Source organism: Mandrillus leucophaeus, unplaced genomic scaffold (genome assembly GCF_000951045.1).
Source record: "Mandrillus leucophaeus isolate KB7577 unplaced genomic scaffold, Mleu.le_1.0 Scaffold327, whole genome shotgun sequence".
Lineage (NCBI taxonomy): Eukaryota > Metazoa > Chordata > Mammalia > Primates > Cercopithecidae > Mandrillus > Mandrillus leucophaeus.
Window position 1 is genome coordinate 3,236,113 of NW_012103443.1, and position 22,059 is coordinate 3,258,171.

General features: G+C 34.8%; 1 protein-coding gene across 2 annotated transcripts in view; it reads right to left on the minus strand.

Annotated features, from left to right (window-relative positions):
- Positions 1–22,059, minus strand: part of PHYHIPL (phytanoyl-CoA 2-hydroxylase interacting protein-like) — a 65,650-nt gene that overhangs the window by 43,012 nt on the left and 579 nt on the right. Inside the window, exon 1 of one of the 2 annotated variants that reach the window (XM_011988333.1) lies at positions 21,554–21,914. The exons of the other annotated variant lie outside the window; for it this stretch is intronic. Coding sequence (XP_011843723.1) covers positions 21,554–21,581 — 28 coding nt within the window. The 5' untranslated portion in view covers positions 21,582–21,914. Of the gene's footprint in view, positions 1–21,553; positions 21,915–22,059 lie in introns of those variants that run through there. 2 annotated transcript variants of the gene reach the window in all.

The following is a 22,059-nucleotide window of genomic DNA, read 5'->3' on the forward strand; positions in this document are numbered from 1 at the left end:
AGAATAAGTGCGATGTGATGCTGAGAAGAATGTATATTCTGTTGATTTGGGGTGGAGATTTCTGTAGATGTCTATTAGGTCTGCTTGGTCCAGAGCTAAGTTCAAATCCTGACTATCCTTCTTAATTTTCTGTCTCAATGATCTGTCTAATATTGACAGTGGGATGTTAAAGTCTCCCACTATTATTGTGCGGGAGTCTAAGTTTCTTTGTAGGTCTCTAAGAACTTGCTTTATGAATCTGGGTGCTCCTGTATTGGGTGCATATATATTTAGGATAATTAGCTTTTCTTGTTGCATTGATCCCTTCTTTGTCTTTTTTTGATCTTTGTTGGTTTAAAGTCTATTTTATCAGAGATTAGGATTGCAACCCCTGCTTTTTTTGCTTTCCATTTGCTTGGTAAATATTCCTCCATACCTTGATTTTGAGCCAATGTGTGTCTTTGCATGTGAGATGAGTCTCCTGAATATAGTAAACCAATGGGTCTTGACTCTTTTTCCAATTTCCCAGTTTGTGTCCTTTAATTGGGGCATTTAGCTCATTTATATTTAAGGTCAATATTGTTATGCGTGAATTTGATCCTGTCATTATGATGCTAGCTGGTTACTTTTCCCATTAGTTGATGCAGTTTCTTCAAAGTGTCCATGGTCTTTACAATTTGGTATGTTTTTGCAGTGGCTGGTATTGGTTTTTCCTTTCCATGTTTAGTACTTCTTTCAGGAGCTCTTGTAAGGCAGGCCTGGTGGTGACAGAACCTCTCAACATTTGCTTGTCTGTAAAGGATTTTATTTCTCCTTCATGTATAAAGCTTAGTTTGGCTGGATATGAAATTCTGGGCTGAAAATTCTTTTCTTTAAGAATGTTGAATATTGGCCCCTGCTCTCTTCTGGCTTGTAGGGTTTCTGCAGAGAGATCTGCTGTTAGTCTGATGGGCTTCCCTTTGTGATTGACCCAACCTTTCTCTCTGGCTGCCTTTAACATTTTTTCCTTCATTTCAACCTTGGTGAATCTGACAATTACATGTCTTGGGGTTGTTCTCTGTATTTCCTGAATTTGAATTTTGGCTTGTCTTGCTAGGTTGGGGAAGCTCTCCTGTATAATATCCTGAAGAGTGTTTTCCAACTTGGTTCCATTCTCCCTGTCACTTTCAGGTACACCAATCAAATGTAGGTTTGGTCTTTTCACATAGTCCCATATTTCTCGGAGGGCTTGTTCGTTCCTTTTCATTTTTTTTTTTCTCCAATCTTGTCTTCATGCTTTATTTCATTAACTTGATCTTCAATCTCTGATATCTTTTCTTCTGCTTGATCTATCTGGCTATTGATACTTGTGTATGCTTCATGAAGTTCTTGTGCTATATTTTTCAGATCCATCAGGTTATTCCTGTTCTTCTCTAAACTGGTTATTCTAGTTAGCAATTCCTCTAACCTTTTTTCAAGGTTCTTAACTTCCTTGCATTGGGTTAGAACATGCTCCTTTAGCTCGAAGGAGTTTGTTATTATCCACCTCCTGAAGGCTACTTCTGTCAATTAGTCAAACTCATGCTCTATCCAGTACTCATGCTCTGTCCAGTTTTGTTCCCTTCCTGGCGAGGTGTTGTGATCCTTTGGAGGAGAAGAGGTGTTCTGGTTTTTTGTACTTTCAGCCTTTTTGCGCTGGTTTTTCCTCATCTTCATGGATTTATCTGCCTTTGTTCTTTGATATTGGTGACCTTCAGATAAGGTTTCTGTGTGGACATCCTTTTTGTTGATGTTGACGCTATACCTGTTTGTTAGGCCCCTCTGCTGCAGGTCTGCTGAAGTTTGCTGGAGGTCCACTCCAGACCCTGTTTGCCTGGGTATTACCAGCAGAGGCTGCAGAATAGCAAAGATTGCTGCCTGTTCTTTCCTCTGGAAGCTTCGTCCCAGAGGGGCACCTGCCAGATGCCAGCCAGAGCTCTCCTGTATGAGGTGTCTGTCGACCCCTGCTGGGAGGTGTCTCCCAGTCAGGAGGCATGGGGGTCGGGGACCCACTTGAGGAGGCAGTCTGTCCCTTAGCAGAGCTCAAGCACTGTGCTGGGAGATCCACTGCTCTCTTCAGAGCTGGCAGGCAGGAACGTTTAAGTCCGGGAAAGCTGCGCCCACAGCCATCTCTTCCCCAAAGTGCTCTGTCGCAGGGAGATGGGAGTTTTATCTATAAGCCCCTGACTGCTGCTGCTGCCTTTCTTTTTTTTTTTTTGAGACGGAGTCTTGCTCTGTCACCCAGGTTGGAGTGCACTGGCGCATCTCGACATACTGCAAGCTCCGCCTCCCGGGTTCACGCCATTCTCCTGCCTCAGCCTCTTGAGTAGCTGGGACTACAGGCATCCACCACCACACCTGGCTAATTTTTTGCATTTTTAGTAGAGATGGCGTTTCACCGTGTTAGCCAGGATGGTCTTGATCTCCTGACCTCGTAATCTGCCAGCCTCAGCCTCCCAAAGTGCTGGGATTACAGGTGTGAGCCACCGGGCCTGGCCGCTGCCACCTTTCTTTCAGAGATTCCCTGCCCAAAGAGGAGGAATCCAGACAGGGAGTCTGGCTATAGTGGCTTTGCTGCACTGCGGTGGGCTCTGCCCAGTTCGAACTTCCTGGCGGCTTTGTTTACACTGTGAGGGCCCTGGTGGCAGAGGCACCCGAGGGAATCTCTTGGTCTGCGGGTTGCGAAGACTATGGGAAAAGTGTATTATGTGGGCCGGAGTCCACTGGTCCTCCTGGCACAGTCCTTCATGGCTTCCTTTGGCTACGGGAGGGAGTTGCCTGACCCCTTGTGCTTCCCAGGTGAGGCAACGCCCCATCCTGCTTCGGCTCGCCCTCTGTGCGCTGCACCCACTGTCTAACCAGTCCCAATGAGATGAGCCAGGTATCTCGGTTGGAAATGCAGAAATCACCCACCTTCTGCGCTGATCTCACTGGAAGCTGCAGACTGAAGCTGTTCCTATTCTGCCATCTTGCCAGCCACCTCTGTGATATTCTTAAGTAATGTATACAGCTAAGGTACCTTACTTAAGATGTACCTTACATTAGCTATGTACTTTACCTAAGATTCTGCTTTAACTGAAAGATCTCTGTTGTGTTAGCCTATCATTCACTGAGAAAAGGGCTCTCTTGCTGTATTGTTTTTCCAAAGAAGCCCATCTTTTCCTATTTGTAATGTTAAGTACTATGTTAATGAAGCATGTCACACTTTCCATAATTTGGGGAAGTCAAAAACATGACTAGTGCAGGAGATAAACTGCACTTACAGTTAAGCACTTAAAATGTAATAACTTGCCATGAACCAATGTTGCTTTTATCCTTTTCTTGTCTCTTTGGATTTAAGTTCTTCAAAAACTACTAAAAAATAAAACAGAAATAACAGCTTTTAGGTATGTACTTTTACAATTTTCTGTCTCCCTTATGTACAAGTACACACATTTGAATTAAATAAATGTGCTTCTAAATGTTTCTACACCTAAACACAACATGAGTTATATTCACTGAGTGTACCTGGTTTGCTGAATTTCCAGAACTAGGCAATCTTTATAATTTCCAGCTGGCCACTGTAAAAACAGAGATTCAGATTAGGATAGGTTACACCGTTAAGAGTCAGTTTGCAGAGATCCAGAGATTAGACAGATCTTTGAAGTAGAGATGCCAATCATGAGAACTCCAAATATCAGGAAGGGAGACATAATCAAGACAGATAGAGACCTTGCAGCCTACAAATGGCAGAAGTCCCATTCAATAGAGAAAGTATGACACGGAGTATAAGTAATCTAACAAAAGGCAATGGGAAGGAGATCAAGTTATAAAGTTATTGCTTGCATCAGGGAGGCTTACCAGCAAGTTGAACAGTTCTACCCACAAGAAACCATGAAAGGCAAAATCCTGGTATTCAAAATAGAACCTTAGGCTAGAGGGACTAGAATTTGAGCAAGAAAATATGGGATAGATTCATTTATAGATGAAAACACAAGGATTCAGTTGCTACAGATAGATATAAGGAGCTTGATCAAAGAAGTTAAAATAAGAGTTTAATTACTAGAATCAATGTACTAGGACAAAGTAATGCCAAGAATTACTCAGTGCTAAGGCCATAAAATCCTGACCTTAAGTTCCTTACTATATCTGTTCTCAGATGCAGAATTATTTCCAGTGACTGAAGACAGGCTAAACTTACAAGTAGTATTAAGGAATTTATATTATGAAAGCCAGAAAAATCATCAGGCTAAGACTTATGGCTTAATACTAATTCAAACCCTATTGTTGTTGCCGCCACCCCAGAAGTCAAGCTTTAAGTATGACTGCTCTTTCTGCCTGAAAAATATTAGCTGAAGTAGAATTATGAACATAGGTTACATATAAAACTCTGTAATACTCTAGCATATTGGTAACTAGCATGTTATATCATTATTTTAATAGGGCACATGAAGATAAATACATGAGAAAAACACTCACAAATATGCTTTACATGATGAGCTCACAAAATAGGTGACTACCTTAAGAACTTTAAAGAATAAAAACAATTATTAATAATGTGAACAATTAGGAAATCTCATGGTTGGTGAAAGAAAAACATGGTTGTAATTTTTTTTTTTTTTTTTTAAAGACAAAATGCTGTGGAAAACAGATGAATCAACTACTTCCTTTTTGGTCCCATGGCCAACCCACACATAATCAATCTCACATTCATGTCACATCTCATACTCATGTCTCATGTCTCATGTCTCATGTCACATGAGAAAAAGCTGTTACAACAGGATAACATGAGTAAAACGTCTACAAGGAACTGGGTAATTTTATCTTATTTAAGTGTAACTTTTAAGTATATTCACTTGACGTTCTTTTAAAAACTTTATGAGGCCGGGCGCGGTGGCTCATGCCTGTAATCCCAGAACTTTGGGAGGCCGAGGCAGGCAGATCACCTGAGGTCAGGAGTTCGAGGCCAACCTGGCCAACATGTCAAAACCCCATTTCTACTAAAAACACAAAATTAGCCAGGCGTGGTGATAGGTGCCTGTAATACCAGCTTCTTGGGAAGCTGGGGCAGGAGAATCACTTGAACCCGGGAGGCAGAGGTTGCAGTGAGCAAAGATCACGCCTCTGCACTCCACCCTGAGCAATAAGAGTAAAACTGTCTCAAAATTAAAAAAAAAAAAAAAAAAAACTTTATGAGATACCTTTCTACTGGCCCTGTCTAAATGAGTGCCTGGTCCTAATAAATATTTGTTGAGTGAATGATAAACATGTGAATGAATTGACATATGGAAGCATAAAAATATAAATATATAACTAAAAGCATAGTGGAGATGGCACTCCCTACCAGTGTTGACAATAAGTAATATGTTAAGAAAAAAAAAATCTCAGATTAAAGCTAATGTTAAAAGGTCAAACATAAAATAAAAAGGACATACACACAAAAGGGAACAAAATCAACATAAACTGAGAATCTGGTCCTTGAGTTCTCCCAGTTGACATGGGAATGAAACCAAACTAAATTTGCACTAATCCAGGACTTTGAAATTCTCCTCCTCTTTCTTTTTAAAATAATTCTAGTTTGACTGACAGGAGAAATTTAAAGCTCCCACAAAAAAGGGTTCTGCTAAAAGTCATCATACACGAACTCATTACATGATAAAACATAACTTTATGTAACTTGTAACCATTTAGACTATTTAGAATGGTTATGAACTGTCACCTCAAATTATACCATCTACCCTAATAGTAACATAGAATTTAAATGGCAGCAGTCATCAATTTTCATAATATTTTAGTGTTAACTTAAGGTCTAGTCTCCTAGCAGGTTAGAAGATTTTTAATTTAATATTTCTACATGCTGAAAACATACTTTATGCTTTGTTTTACTTATAATAGTTCTTTATATAAAGTTTTCAGGAACTTGGTTTATTGGCCTAAACCCTATATATATTCTATAAATCCTTTATATTCTGAATCTATATAAAGACTTCCCATGGAATTTGATCTTGATGTAAATTCCCGTAACAACATGTAATCCCTTAGGCTTTTTTACTCCCTTTCCAATCAATGGAAAACAACCCTTATACGTGCATCTAAATGAGCAATTTACCATTATTTATGGACTTTTTAAAAAAAATTACACTTTAAGTTCTAGGGCACATGTGCACAACATGCAGGTTTGTTACATATGTATACATGTGCCACGTTGGTGTGCTGCACTCATTAACTCGTCATTTACATTAGGTATTTCTCCTAATGCGATCCCTCCCCACTCCCTCCACCTCACGACAGGCACTGGTGTGTGATGTTCTCCACCCTGTGTCCATGTGTTCTCATTGTTCAATTCCCACCTACGAGTGAGAACATGCAGTGTTTGGTTTTCTGTCCTTGCGACAGTTTGCTCAGAATGATGGTTTCCAGCTTCATTCATGTTCCTACAAAGGACACGAACTCATCCTTTGTTATGGATTCTATGGTGTATATGTGCCACATTTTCTTAATCCAATCTATCATTGATGGACATTTGGGTTGGTTCCGAGTCTTGCTATTGTGAATAGTGCTGCAATAAACATACATGTGCATGTATCTTTATAGTAGCATGATTTATAATCCTTTGGGTATATACCCAGTAATAGGATGGCTGGGTCAAATGGTATTTCTAGTTTCAGGGAATTGCCACACTGTCTTCCACAATGTCTGAACTAGTTTACAGTCCCACCAACAGTGTAAAAGTGTTCCTATTTCTCTACATCCTCTCCAGCACCTGTTGTTTCCTGACTTTTAATGATCACCATTCTAACTAGTGTGAGATGGTATCTTGTTGTGGTTTTGATTTGCATTTCTCTGATGGCCAGTGATGACGAACATTTTTTAATGTGTCTGTTGGCTGCATAAATGCCTTTTTTGAGAAGTGTCTGTTCATATCCTTTGCCCACTTTTTGATGGGGTTGTTTGATTTTTTTTCTTGTAAATTTGTTTAAGTTCTTTGTAGATTCTGGATATTAGCCCTTTGTCGTCAGATAGGTAGATTGCAATCTACGGCCTTTTTAGTAATCACTATACTCTGCAGAAGTTATGGGTGCTGCAGTTTACAACCTTGTAAATTATTATGTCTACATAGTAGGTTTTAATCCCTAAGTAAAAAATGTATTAATAAAACAGTTTGAAAAATCACGTCTAAGGTACTTACTGATTTTATTTTGTAGAATGATATTAGTTAAGAGCATGAGCTTCAGAAATAGACAAACTGGTTCAAATCCTGACTCTGCTGTTTGATAGCTACATGAAATTAGACAGGTTATTTTACCTCAATAATCCTACATGTTCACAACTGAAAATCGGAAAGTTTGAATTAAATAGTTTTGAAGGCACTTCCTAGGCCTAACATTCTGTTTCCTTAACTCTGGTTATAAAATGTAATATTATTTAAGCACTCGAAGCTGTATAAGCACACCAAAATGGTATGAAAGTGGTATCATTCAGAATAAGGAAGCACAGACATACACGTCTAAATTACCCAAGTCATTTAGCAAAAGTTATTTGAGGTTTAATTATCTGAACAATAATTGTTGAAATTCTCCTCTTACTCATTCATGTGAAGACAATGTTACTCTAATGCGTCAAATCTTTCCTTGGCTAATCATGTAAAAAAGTTGACATGGAATAACGTTTTATATTTTTAAATTTTATTAATTTTTTTTCATTTTAGATTCTGGGGTACACGTGTTTGTTACATGCATAATGGTGGGGGATGGGCTTCTAGTGTATCCTATTACTGAAATATTAGACATTGTACCTGGTGGGTAATTTTTCAACCACCACTCCATCGGGATAATATTTTAAATTAGTCCTTCAAGACCTGGCATATTTTCGTCTCTAATCTAATCTCATCTAACTCTCAATCTCACCCTAACCCCAGTCACTACTAAGTCTTTGTTGGAGTGATTCCTTATACCTGGTCTACTACTGCCTATGTAATCTTTCACTCACTATTTACTACTATCTCCTGATAGCTCATCTATTTTCCCAACTTTTCCCTCCTAACTTCTATTTATCCTTCAAATTCTTTTGCTTTACTCTCATGACCCCTATCTCCACCACAAGTCAGTTAGGAGAACTTCCTATGTATTTCTCTGATAGATGAATTAAAAATAAATGATAAACCTCTAATCTTCAAGTAAGGTTTCAAATATATTTATAACTTTAAAAATATCAAGGCCCAGATTCACCTTTAATATTTTAATTCATAATTATGATAAATCATTAGCAAGCATTTTAGTGTAATTCCAAATTTCATTATTCAATGGCTGAAACTAGAATTAGGAAGGATTCATTACATTCTGATTCCTCAAAATCATCATACCATAGTAGGATTGGTCCAAGAAGTGACAGCACCTAACTGTCACTGAGAAAGCAAATATTAAAAATATTACATCACTACACTTTTCTTTCTCAGGGGTCATTTTTTACTTAAAAATAATGTTTTTGACATTTCACAAGAATTCTGTATGCTCAAAGAAAATATAAAGAAACATTGACAGAAATGCTGGCCAACAAGCTTTCCACACTCACAGGTAAATGCCAGAAATTCAGCTGTCTAGGGTGCTATTAAAATTGTCCTATTTAGCTACCTTTGACATGGCCTATAAACAGGTGAAGTTAAAAATGCTGGATGTTTGAATTTCCAAAGTTTAGTATATACTTCCTCTCATAAAAATTTCAGAGATAACTTAAGAAACCATTGTTTAAGACAAATTAGTTGGTATCACATTTCACTGCCATTCTGCCTTTCTGTCAAATTCTTCTGAATTTGACAACAATGAAGAACACTGAAAAACTAACAGAGAACACTACTGCAGGGAAAATAATTATTCCCTGATTAATGTGTTTTCTAAGTTTAGATATCATATTTCAGATTTTCTTAAAATATGGCACATCAGCATTTCACAGTGCAATGAAAATAAGTAAACACACACACATTATCTGCAGTAAATAGCACTATGCATGCACTCAGGGAAATATATTTAACATTTTCATTAAAATATTATAATATTATAGTGAAACTAGGTGGTGTTTCTATGTTATAAAATTAAAATAGAAAAGTATTAACACTGTAAGAAAAGAAATTGGAAAACATTCTTGAAACTATTATGAGGGTAGCGAAGGAAAACATTCAATGGTGGATCCATATGAAGCTCTCAGAAATATAAATATCTTAGAAATACAAAAAAGTTAGCTGGTCATGGTGGTGCACGCCTGTAATTCCAGCTACTCAGGAGGCTGAGACAGGAGAATTGCTTGAACTTGGGAGGCAGAGATTGCAGTGAGCCGAGATCGCACCACCGCACGCCAGCCTGGGCAACACTGCACAACTTTGTCTCAAAAACAACAACAAAAAAATTATATAGGCAAACAAATACTTCTATAATACATAGTGCCAAACAAAAGTTCTAGAAGAAGTAGCTAAATTGTATTTGGAATTTGGAATGTTTATCATTATTTTAAGCTTAATTTCAATTCTATAAATTTTATCATTAGAATGTAAATATGTAAAGCTTTTAGCAAAGCAAGTAGTATAAACAGCAAATTCCAGAACCACTGCTTTTTTAGTTTTTAGGGCTTCCTTTTTTAATCACCAAAAATAACAGCCAAAAAAGCTGTATCAAGCTATCAAGCACCATAGAAATTAATATTGGATATACTGGATTACACCAGAAGAAAATATATAAAAATAGGCTCAAATATTCAGTCTTAGCACAGCTTGAAAATGTTATACAAAAACTAAAAAGCCGTATTTATTAAAATGGAAGGTGTATCTACGTTTAAACAAAAAGACTGCAAAAAAAAATAACTTTCTAAAAAAAAAACTATGTCTTATTGTAACCTAGCACTCAACAAATACCTTAGTAAACATTAAAATTAGTAGGTTCAAGGTCAAAAAGAAAATCTTGGACATATATGTTCAAATTGAAAGCCTTAGACACAGATTTGGTGAAGATTTTAATTTTTCTTTAGGCTTCACTGTCACTATTTTTCTGCTAATTTGAGTTCCAACAGTTCAGTGATTTTATGCACTGTATTTATTTTATGCAACACAGATTATGTTGCTTAAGGGGGAAAAATTAATCTAGTGTATTTCTACAGTAAGCACAGATAATCATACACTTAGTTCTCTTGTCAGTCAAAATAGGGGGAGAAATCTATCAAGCACAGAGCTTAGGTTAATTGTATTTCTTCCATGTTAACTGCCCCAAATAACCACAACCCACCAAATATAATTATATCTAAAGTAATTAATTTTCAAATGATCCTTTCAGATATCACACACACACACAAAAGGCACAAGCATTCTAATTTACTCTAATGAGCAGTTCAACAACCTGACATGAGTCTCAAAGACTGACTAGAAGATGAAGGAGGAACACTTGATAAAGAAGACATATGACAAGAGAAAATAGCCTAGAGAATGCTACCAAATTTTCATCTTTATTCTCAAACTCTCTCCCTACAAGACACAGATAAATATTTCTAACAGCCTTCTGAAAATTTCCATCTAGATATTTCATAGATATTGAAATCTAACTTGTCCAGAAAGGACTGTAATAGTTTGTCTTCAAACCTACTCTTTAATATTCCCCCCAGTTAACAATTCCTATTTTATTTGCTGGTAAAAAATGTACCCCATCTCCCAATCTAGCAAATTTAGTCATCCTCAACAACTCCTTTTTCATACGCCACACTTCCAGTTTGATCACAAAGTTAACAGATTTTTGTCGCAGAAATGTTGGTTAATTCCACCCCTAATTTTTATCTATCTTGTCTTAAAAATCGTACTTATTATCTATAATTGCCATTTAGGTATTTACAGTCTCTGAGTTCAATATCCCAGTTCATTCATCCAATGGATGCCAGAACACTGTATCCAAACAACAAATATCTAATATCTCTTCTCCACCTAAGAACTTCTTTGGCCATGCTACCGAAAGCATTGCTTCTCTAAGCCTGGACCCTGGATCACCAACACCAACATCCCCTAGAAATCTGTTAGAAATGCAAATTCTTGGGCTCCACTCAGATCTAAGGAATCAGAAACTCAGGGGATAGGTCCCAGCAATCTGTTTTAATAAGCTGTTTAGGTGATAAATTTTGAGAACCACTGACCAATGACTTCAATATTTTTTAATGAAGAGGTGACTGAGAAGTGTATCAAATATTATCATTTAACTTCCTTTTTAATTATTTAAAAACTATTTTTTTAAACTGTAATATAAATGGCAAACATTAAATTGTCCTCTATTATGTTATTTTCGGTAAACATTAAAAGAAGACTTTGCCTGCTACCTCAGTGCACAAAATGGCACCATGTGCTAATAAAAGGTGTAGCTCTGTTTCATGTGCGTTTGTTTAAATTCAAGCCAGCAAGTATATGCTCAAGTAAAGTTTTACAAAGACATTATGTACTTGAATGCAGAGTTCAATTAGTTGCAGGTAAGGCTGTGGTTCAACTGTTTGGCCCTTCCTCTCTTAAACAGATTAAGAGTTTACTATGAAATTTGCATATTTCTTCTCTAATTGTATTTGTGATAAAGCTAATCTCGTTTGGATATAAAGTTATACTTTTTCCAGTATAGGAAATGAAACAATTATCTCTAAAACTAGAAATGAAACTGGCTGAAAACAGGAAATAACAGACAAATTTAAAATGGATATATTGTTACTTATTTGACTCAAGATATATTAAGTCTTACTATTAATTATTACCTTTTGAGTTTTCAACATATATTGACCATAGTGGCAACTATGTTCAAAATGAAATAAATATGCTGGAAGCTCTCAGGAATAGTCACTCAAGGCTAAAATATAATGATAGTCATCTATCATTAAGACTTACATTGTAGTGATAAAAACTGACAAATTTTCATTGATTTTTTATAACAAAGTTTGGCAAAATAGTGATATGGCTGCTGACAAGTTCCATAATTTTGCAGTAAAACATACAGTGACTGAAGTTATTGCAAATCTAATGATTAAAATGTAATCAGAATAAAGTTATCACTTATGAACAAAAGCATACACAATTAGAGAAAACCTTATCAAATCTTGCACTATTGATACTGCAACAAATGTTAAATGAGTGAGCTGTTGTCAAAAAACTGAAACAAAATATTGGTACATATCTGAAAATGTAATACAAAAATATTCATCACATATACCTAGTTAATTCAAATGTTGAGATTAGGTAAGATCTTTCCAATTTAACTCAATGAGAATATATATGGGTCAAATCTCTACATTTGCTTTTGCACAAGTTTTTTAACTAGGTAACAGAAATCGTAATACAATACACAATGGAGAAGAAAATGTTAATGTCTAAATCAATTTTTAACACACCATTAACTAAACTGTCAGAAATGTTAAGACAACTATATTGAGGCAAATAGATAACATAAAAAATCGCAGGAATGGTAGCTCCTATAAAAGTTGTTGCCAGATTTCATCAAGTAGTAATTATACACTAATAAGGATTAGATATTTAGATATTTAAAAATAGTTTTGGATAATCACATTTAAACTATCCTTTACACTGAAGTTGTTGGGAATTTTTTTCTGAGCTAATTGTAAGGTTAAGAACAGAAAATTTCAAAGTTCATTTTTCATACCAAACTTAGCTGAGTGTCCTGAATCAAGGTATAAATATTCTTCAAAAAACAAGAAACACTTTCTAAATGTAATTTTTTAAAACTCTGAGAAGTATCTTTCAAATATAAGTAACTAGGGAAAACCAATTTGCTTATCTAGCTCTTTAAAAAGCTAAAGAAATTCAATTTGACAATACAGTCACAATATTACCAAGCTTATAATGCAAATAAGTTTTCAGAAATGAAATTGATTCTTACAGTTAAGACTCATCATGCAAGGAAAACAAATCAACTGTTCTGAAATTTTAACAAAATCAGCAGAAAACTATGAGTTTTAAAAATGTTATCAATAAATATCTCAGAATGATACAAGATTTTATCATCAAACAATGAAAAAATGAAATGACTGATGAATCGATTCTGTCACTTACCCTCAAATGAAACATTTATTCTTTCATTATTCAACTTTGACAAAAATCTTAATATTTCTCTTTTTGGTCTGGATCAGTTTATTTGAAGAATATCCTGAGAAGGCCAAATGACTTAAAAACATTACAGTTTGCCACTACTTATTTGTATGAACCAGAATTTTCTACATATAATGCAATAAAAATAAGATACAGAAATATAGTGGATGCTGAAGCTGATATAAAATAGTAACTTTCAAGCATAGCTGCTAATTTAAATTCCCACTATACCACTGATAGACTTTATTTGAAAAATGCTGTAAGTATAAAATTATAGGACAGTTATACAATAAAATGCTACTTTTATTTGTTGAACGTTATATTATAAAACAAACATTCTTCACAAATTAGAAAGTTTGAAATCTAAGATAATAAATCAAAAATTCTAATCAAGGCATAACCTAGCTAGCCATAACTAGCTTTCAGCTTAATTTTCCACCAGGCACACTTCTTTCCTCCAGCAATATCAAATGCTATAAATTCCCAGAATACATGATTTTAAGCCTTTGTTTATTCTCTTATCTCAGCCAGAAATGCCCCTCTTCTAATTCTTCTTCTGGCAAATTTTTATTTTACTTTTAACCCTCAATAAAATGTTGCTCCTTAGACTCAAGATAGGATTAACCACTTTCTCTTCTATACTCCGTTACAGTATTTATCAAATATTATTATAATTATCTACTTAAACATATTGATTCTCAAAATAAATTGTCTTCCTAAATCTTTGGAACCCAGAATCCAAGTTATATCCATTTCTCTGTTCTTTTTTCCTGTTCTTAATTCAGAACCTAAAGTTGGAATGCATATAAAAATAAATAATAAAAATAGTAAGTAGAAAAACAAAAGAAAACAAAGTAGACTGTTAACTGGCTAAGGGAAGTTCCTATAAATTAGTCATTGAACAAAAATAGAATGGCACAGTCCTCTAGCTCATGCTACTTTAAAACGTGGTCTATTCACAAGCAGTAGTCTACAAACTATCAATCTGTGATGAAATTAAATATAAAAAGTAGGATTAAGCATTTAGAAACTTTTAAAGGAATTTAACAGTGAATTTTACTTCTGTTGAATTCATTTGTTATCATTTTAATTTCATTTTTCTAGAAATCATTTTTAAATATTCTTAATAAGTTTCACACTGTAACAGATTGGAAAATAAAAAAAGAAAAATAAGAGGGTCCTTTATAGACAGCTTGAGATAGACTATGGAAGACAGAAAGATGAGTATGATCTTGACTCTTTTTAAAAAAGAGTTTGGTTTCAAAGGAAGAATATGATATTTACATAAATCTTTGTAACATGTATCAATATAATTATACATATTTCTCAAAGTTCACACTATCTTTGACACTTTTAAAAACACATCTATTGATAGAATTATAAGTGTATATGGAAACACATGTGCATACATAGCATTTCTTTCTAAACTTATTTATATGAAGGCTAGATTTCAAGTTAAAACTACGGCCTGTTTCTGTCACTGCTTATCAGACACAATGGTATAGGGGGCCATCCATCTTTGACTGACTCCATACAGAACTAACTTACTCCCTGATAACATTATTCAACTCTCTACATCCCTCTGCCTGACTCACCTAATCACAAAACCCTGGAAACATATAAAAGCAAGATGAGTACACAGTTTTTTTTCCCCAAAAACTCTCTTTGCAGTATTTTTATTCCTATCAAGAGAGATTAACTTACGTTCTCAATCTTTTGCACTAAGTGTTGGCAAACTTTTTCTATAAAGGGCTAGACAGTAAGCATTTTAGGATTTGTGGGCTATGTGGTCTGTTACAGCTATTCAACCCTCTTGTTGTAGCAAGAAAGTAGCCATAGACAGTATGTAAACAAATGAATATGGTTGCATTCCAAAAAAATTTTACTTACAAAAACAGGTAGCAGGCTTATGGATTTTGCCCAGGGACCATAACATGCACGCCCCTGTTCTACATCACAGATATAACTCTAAAATGCAGCCATTAAGGACCTATTGGACCTATTGCACAGTAGATGATCAAAAGTTACATAATTCTTGTTGACATTTATCATCAGCTTTTAACGTGTTAAAGACTGAGAGATTCACCAATATTCAAATTCATGGAAGATGAGACACTATTTCTCAAAAAAATCAGAGTATACTGAAAAATCTTTTATGCCTTGTCTTTCTTGGCACGTGTCTAAGGAAACTATAAGCCTTTCATACTATTATTAGATAGCAACATTCCCACAGGCTATAGAAAACAAAAATACAGATCTATTTACACTAGTTGCCACAATCACTACAACAAATGATGTATATGCAAAATCCCCAAGGAGCAGCCCCTTTTAAATGAGCCACAACATGGCTCAAATAGTCATAATATAACAAACAAAACTAACGACAATTCCAAGTATGATGTTCTTGGTTCAACTCACATCTGTTGAGCATCTTCAAAATATAGGGCACTTATTTACATTTGTAACAAACCTGGTTGTAGATTTATTTCATCTTTGTTGTTTAAAGTTGGATGTGACCACCCCTTTCCCTCAAAGGATGAGATACAAAGCACATTAAAGGTCACTGTAAAACTGAAGTTAAATCCTAACCTTTCCCTTTTCACTTAATTTCCACTCTCCCTAGTGGAATATGTTTCTATGAGCAATGCTCCCCATTCTAGAACTCTTTTCCCCAGAAAACAAGAATTGCTGACCTTTTAAATTTCTAAGGGTTCTCTTAATGTTAGATTTGAAACATCTTCATATAACTCAAAGATTCTTTTTGCTTTATACTAATGTCTCAAAAATGTCTCCTAAGATTCAACAATATTTTTATGGAGATAGCTCAAAAATAACTATTTCACAATCCTCTCTAAACTATTAAGTGGTTAGTTTTGTATAATACTGATTCTCACAGTATTATCATCAGACCTTGTATGGCCTTTGAGGAGTGAGAATAAAGAAAATAAAAAGAGCCTTAAAAGAATATCAGTGGGTAATCTCATGGGGAAACACACTGAAACAATAATGACAAAGCAGTATATAATATTATTCCGGTAAAACAACATCTATGAGAGAGATATGCCCCTAGAAAAGTGCTTAGGACATATTTGGATATTCACTGGCTCCTAAAATCTGAGATGTAAAAAATTAATGTCATCAGAATGTTTAAATATTATTTTCTTTCTCTTTTTTTCCCTTCCTGTCAATGATTCTTCATATTTCCCAGACTTAAAAACCTGAAGTTATTCCTGATTACTTTCCATGTTGCCTGAAATTTCAATCAATCGTGAATTCCTTATGACTGTTTTTTGGTTTCTTATATACCATTTCCAGTCACTACCCTTAACATATACAGAATATGCTGAAGCTTTCTACCTATTTTTTTCTGCTCAGACTGTCCTATTCTTCTATACATTTAAGTATTCTCCAAACACTGATCTTACTTCTCAAATGTATGTATATAAAATATAGTCTGCTCAAAGGACAGTTTAACTACTGTCTCAGCACTTTGGAAGGTCGAGACGGACAGATCACGAGGTCAGGAGTTCAAGACCAGCCTGGCCAATATGGTGAAACCCCATCTCTACTAAAAACACAAAAATTAGCCAGGCGTGGTGGCAGGTGTCTGTAATCCTAGCTACTTGGGAGGCTGAGGCAGGAGAGTCGCTTGAAACTGGAAGGCAGAGGTTGCAGTGAGCTGAGATTGCGTCACTGCATTTCAGAAAGAGTGAAACTCCATCTCAATAATAATAATAATGATAATAATGAAATATTTTAAAGTTTAAAAAGGAGGTATAAGTTTTATAGTAAAAATATGATTTAAATAATTAATAAAGGATAATAAAGGATAAAAAGATTCACATACAGAAATATAACAGAAATGGAAAATAAATCCAAGAAAGAGGCACATTCTACAAGGGAAAACTTATATTATGCATCTACTAAAGAAAGGCAGAGAAGGAAAACCAGAAAGTAGAAGGATTTATGTTTGCTCCAATGAGTGACATAGCTGTTGTTATTATCGAGGCCCAGGATGAAATATAAAAGTCATCAGGAAAGTATACTCACATAAGTTAGAGGAAAAATCAAGATTGGGCCTAAATAAGGAAGAAATATCAGTGGAGATAAAACCAAGTAATTTGAATGCTGTCTAAATAGTGTTCTATAGAGAGTGAATTTCTGACCCCGGCCTACCTAGGCAACAAAGTTGCCAGTGTTAACCTTACAACACATCAGTGATTCTACCACTGGAGGGAGTCTGGTCACATATCCTTTGATGTAACTTTCACTCTAGTAACTTTCTGGTCTTCCCTGGGAATGAATTAGAACTCTACCAAGAATATGAATTGGTTTAACACAATCTGATGGGTTTCAAATTTTTTATTTCTTTCAGTTTTTATTTTATTTTTATTTTGTTTCATACTCACTAATATCTCTATAGTCATATTTGGGTCAAAGAAATTAATCTACACGCTACATGTCCTAGTATATCTCTATCCTTGGAAAAAGTTAACAAAGAAAAACATTGTAAATTAAGAACAGAGAAGGGCTCTAAGGAAAATACCTAAACAAAGCAACCATCAAGGTTACAAGGCACATGAAAAATAGCGAACGGCAGATTTGAACTAGAAACTAAAAACAATTTTTAGGGCTAAGGTGATAAAGATATTACTGATAGGATGCTGAAGAGAAGTAAAAGATAAGAGTACTGTAACTGTGATTTCAAAATTTACTAGTCTTTAAAATTCAGAATTTACAGATTCTAGTAATTACTCATTAAGTTGAAGTGGTTTCCTAACTAAATAACATGTAACTGAAATTAAGAAAGACAACAAGGACCTAGACACTGGAAAAAAAAAGAAATTTTAAAAAGCAGTGGTTCAATTCAAGAAGTTATGTGGACAACATTCCATTCACAATAATAATTATTACTCTCTATTTTGTGTTAATATCAAGGCTGGTAAATTCTATGAAAGTAATACTTTATTTACTTATTTAAACAATCTTACAGAATTGGTATTATTATACCCACTTTACATAAGAAAGCTTGAGGCTAAAACAAGTTAAGTAATTTAAGGTTACACAGCATTCAAGAGCCAATATTCTAACAAGGGTGGTCTGATCTAAAATGGTATTATCACTATGCTATACTGCATGTCACTGAGACTGAGTAATGACCACCTTACATTCTTGTAATAAAGACTATTAAAGGTAACAGTTACGGGTACTCCTCTTAGATGTCTGCTTCAGAAAATGTCATTAAGGATTATCTAATATCACCGTGCTACTAAGCATTTGTTACTTTTATTTCCAAAGTTAAAATTTGTTTAATTCACATGCCAATAACATAAATGAGGTCTTAACTGACTCACAATTTAAATAAAGTTGATAAACTCAACATTCAAAGAAATTTATCTTTTTAAATATGTAAAAGAAATAAAATCTTTTTTTTCCTCCATTTTTTCCACATAAGTATTGTTAGAGACAAAGACAAGGAAATCTGTCAGCTTCTGTGTAATTTCTTTCCAATGTGTTTCCTTGTTGACTACATCATAAACCCTGTGGTTTATATCATATCTGGGCAGTCATAAAGTGCCCTACTCATAGAAATAATATTTGTTAAAGCTACAAGCCTTGAGGGTAGATTTAAATGTTTTAAAACAAATTAATTATGTATTTTCTTCCTTACTATAACAAAGCTGGAGGGAGCTTAGATACATGTAAGGCAACATGTAGATAAATCTTTCCTGTTTAACAAGGAAGAAAAAGCATATACATATATATATATATAAAATATACATTATATGTGTGTGTATATATATGATTAAAAGATGAAAAGCACAAGTAATATAAAATTCTGTGTGTGGGGTGGGAGCTGTTTTGTCTCGTCACAGGTCAGTGAAGGTCTGAAGTACCTATCAAACTGTAAATGGGCTCCCATATTATTAATGTTTCCAAGCAAGAAATTTTCTCTTTCATTTTATTTGAAAAGTCATAATAAAAGTACATCATGTATGCAATTTGAGTATACTTCAGCACAGCAGAGATGGAGAAACAAAAATACTCTTCTACTTGCAATAGGAATAGAAACCTCTAGATTTACAGTATATTTTCAGAGTAACACTCAGGCAAGGACCAGGTGCTGGCAAACAAAGTACACATGCCTAGGAAAGACTATCCATGAGGTTGTGTGTGTGTGTGTGTGTGTGTGTGTGTGTGTGTGTGTGTAACTGTCTTGCTTAACTGAAAAGCCAATTATATGACCATGTGGACTCTAACCCATATTCTTCAGAAACTATTAAATATTTTTAGAAACTATGAAAAAAATTGAATTATTATTGATAATGTAATCATCAATTCATAGGAAAATAGGCAAGTAACAGACAAAAACAAAAAAAAAACCCCAACGAAACATGAGAGAGATACACAGTTATGTTCACCAGCAAGCATAACTCTTGGTTGATACAGTATGAAAATATTATAAAATTAAAAACATATCTGATTGGAGAAGGTAAAAGAAAATTTACATTTAACAATCATACTATGCTTTCCCCTATTCTATTTTATTCCACTTCCAGGGAATTAATGTTTCTCTCATTTTCTTTCATCACCAAATTAACAGTAGATTCAAATAAAGTGAGAAAAGAGCAAACAAAACAAATGTATTCTATCATAAATTATGAAATATGGCTCTTATTAGGTACTTAAACACATAAATAGCTCTTCTGTCCCATATTCTGCCACATCCTTTTCTATGTTACATATTTATAGAAGTAAAATAATGAGACTTGAGAGGAAAGAAAGTGAAAGGAGGGAAGCAAAGGGAGTAGAAAGCATCAGCTGAAAATTTCTCAATGTAAAATGATGCTAAATAATGTCTGTTTGACAAATTTAATGCAACATTTCATACGTTGTTCTATTAAAAACAAACAACATTATTCCCCCTAAATTATTCATATGAAGCCAAGTTAGTATTTTTGGAATTGACATGTAAGATAGGATAACAAAATAAGTTAAGCATTTAACAACATCTCTAAACAAAGTATTTCCAAATTTTATACATCTTCTAGTAGAAGAGTTAGCTCTTTGTATTTGTTGGTATATGCTATTTTATAAAATAAAACCCTAGTTAATTAGTCTACGTTAAATTACTTGGAAGTCTGCAAATAGTAATTTTCATAGATGTTGCTTAGTGCCAGCACCCTCCCCAAAATTAAATGTTACATAATTTGTTCATTTTGCGGGATTCCTAATTTGAAAAGAAACAACTAAAAAATAATATCAGAATAAAATAGCTACTCCTCTAGGGGATCACAATAAACATAGCATTAATTTTTGCACTCTGTTAACTCTGTGAACTTCATAAAAAAGTTTAAATTTTCCCTAATATCTTTGAAACACGTGGTAAATGCAGTTTTAAGTATTGAAATTACTGGGTTCTGAAAAGCAACAATGAATGCCTAGTTCCAATGAGTACAAGAATGAGCTTTTGCTATATCATTGCAATAAATAAAAATGAAGTCTACTTTTATTATTCTTGTGTTTCTCTCAAACCAATCTAAGAAAATAAAAATATTTACAACTTGCAATGGTTAATTACAAAAAGTCATTTAATAAAAGTATAAACTAAAATCCAAATTACTTCCTATGTGTTATTAAAAATAATCTTTATAGTCTATAATTATGCAAGCTTACATATGGAATACCAAAATGATAAATTTTTTTAGATACCATAAATACGTGCACTTACTACCACGGTGACCAAAACAGTCTAAGAATAAAGGAAATACAAGCTGCCTTTGCAAGTGTATTTATTTATTCATATACTACACCTGTTTCAGAAATTAAAGTGGTTTTGGTTTCAAAAAGTTTGAATTCTGGTTTCAAAATTATTAAATATACACTTATATTAATAAATATAAAATTTATTAATAAACAAATTCGGTGCTCGGTGCTCGGTGCTCGCTTGATATAAACGTGCTGAATAGCAATGACCAACCAAGTGATTACCGTTTAAATGACTTTGGAAACAAGACCTCTGCTCCCTATTTGGATTACGCTGATAAATTTTATGACCTTACTGTGAGCGTATTAGCATCTGTACATAACTTTGGTTAAAGAAATGTTTTACAATCATTACCTTCATATACAGTTAAACATTAATTTCATTTATAGTTAAAAGTATTCGGGGCCCTCTTGACAACATGTGCACTGTGTTTCCTTTGTCAGATGTAGAATTTTACAGTCATTCGGCCAATCAATTACTAATCAGACGATTTCTTTACAAATGAAGTTTTGTTCCACATTACTGAAATAGCAGACTCTAACTAGTCCAACTAACCCAGAAGCGCTGTAACTAACCCCACTGCACACAGCACTAGCTTATGTCTTCAACGCTCAGACCTGTATTCAATCAATTTCCTTCTACAGGAGCCTGTCAACTTCAACAACAGAATAAACGATATAATATCAACACGCAATGGTACGTACCCGCCACATAGTCTGAATCACAGCACATATATTAGGCCAATATTTTCGACAGTCTGACTCAGAGCCCAAGAACCACGAAGATTGTGTCTGTCCTTGGTGCTGAAATGCACCGTTTTTCTGCGCCCTCACTGAAAAACTGTCATCCTAATCCCAATCCAAGAGTCTAAAAAGACTTGTTAATGTGAAGAGTCTGACGATGGGAGGTTTAAAAAAGAAAATGATAAGTTTCTGGAAGAGAATGCTAACTAGTGTGTGTGTGCTGGGGGAAGGGGGTTGCTAGAAACATCCCGAGGGCATTTCCCCTTCAGTGCACGGCGACCCAGGAAATTCGGACTGCGGCAAAGATCGGAAACGCCTCGTCGGGGCAGGAGCCGCGAGCGGGAACGTCGCCCTCGTCCGGGCCAGGCGGGCGAATTGGCGAAGGGCGCCACGGTTGTGGACGGCGACTTTCCGCGCCAAGGCGCGAGCCCCTGGGTCCTTTTGTTTCTGGGGTGAGGGGAGGGCTG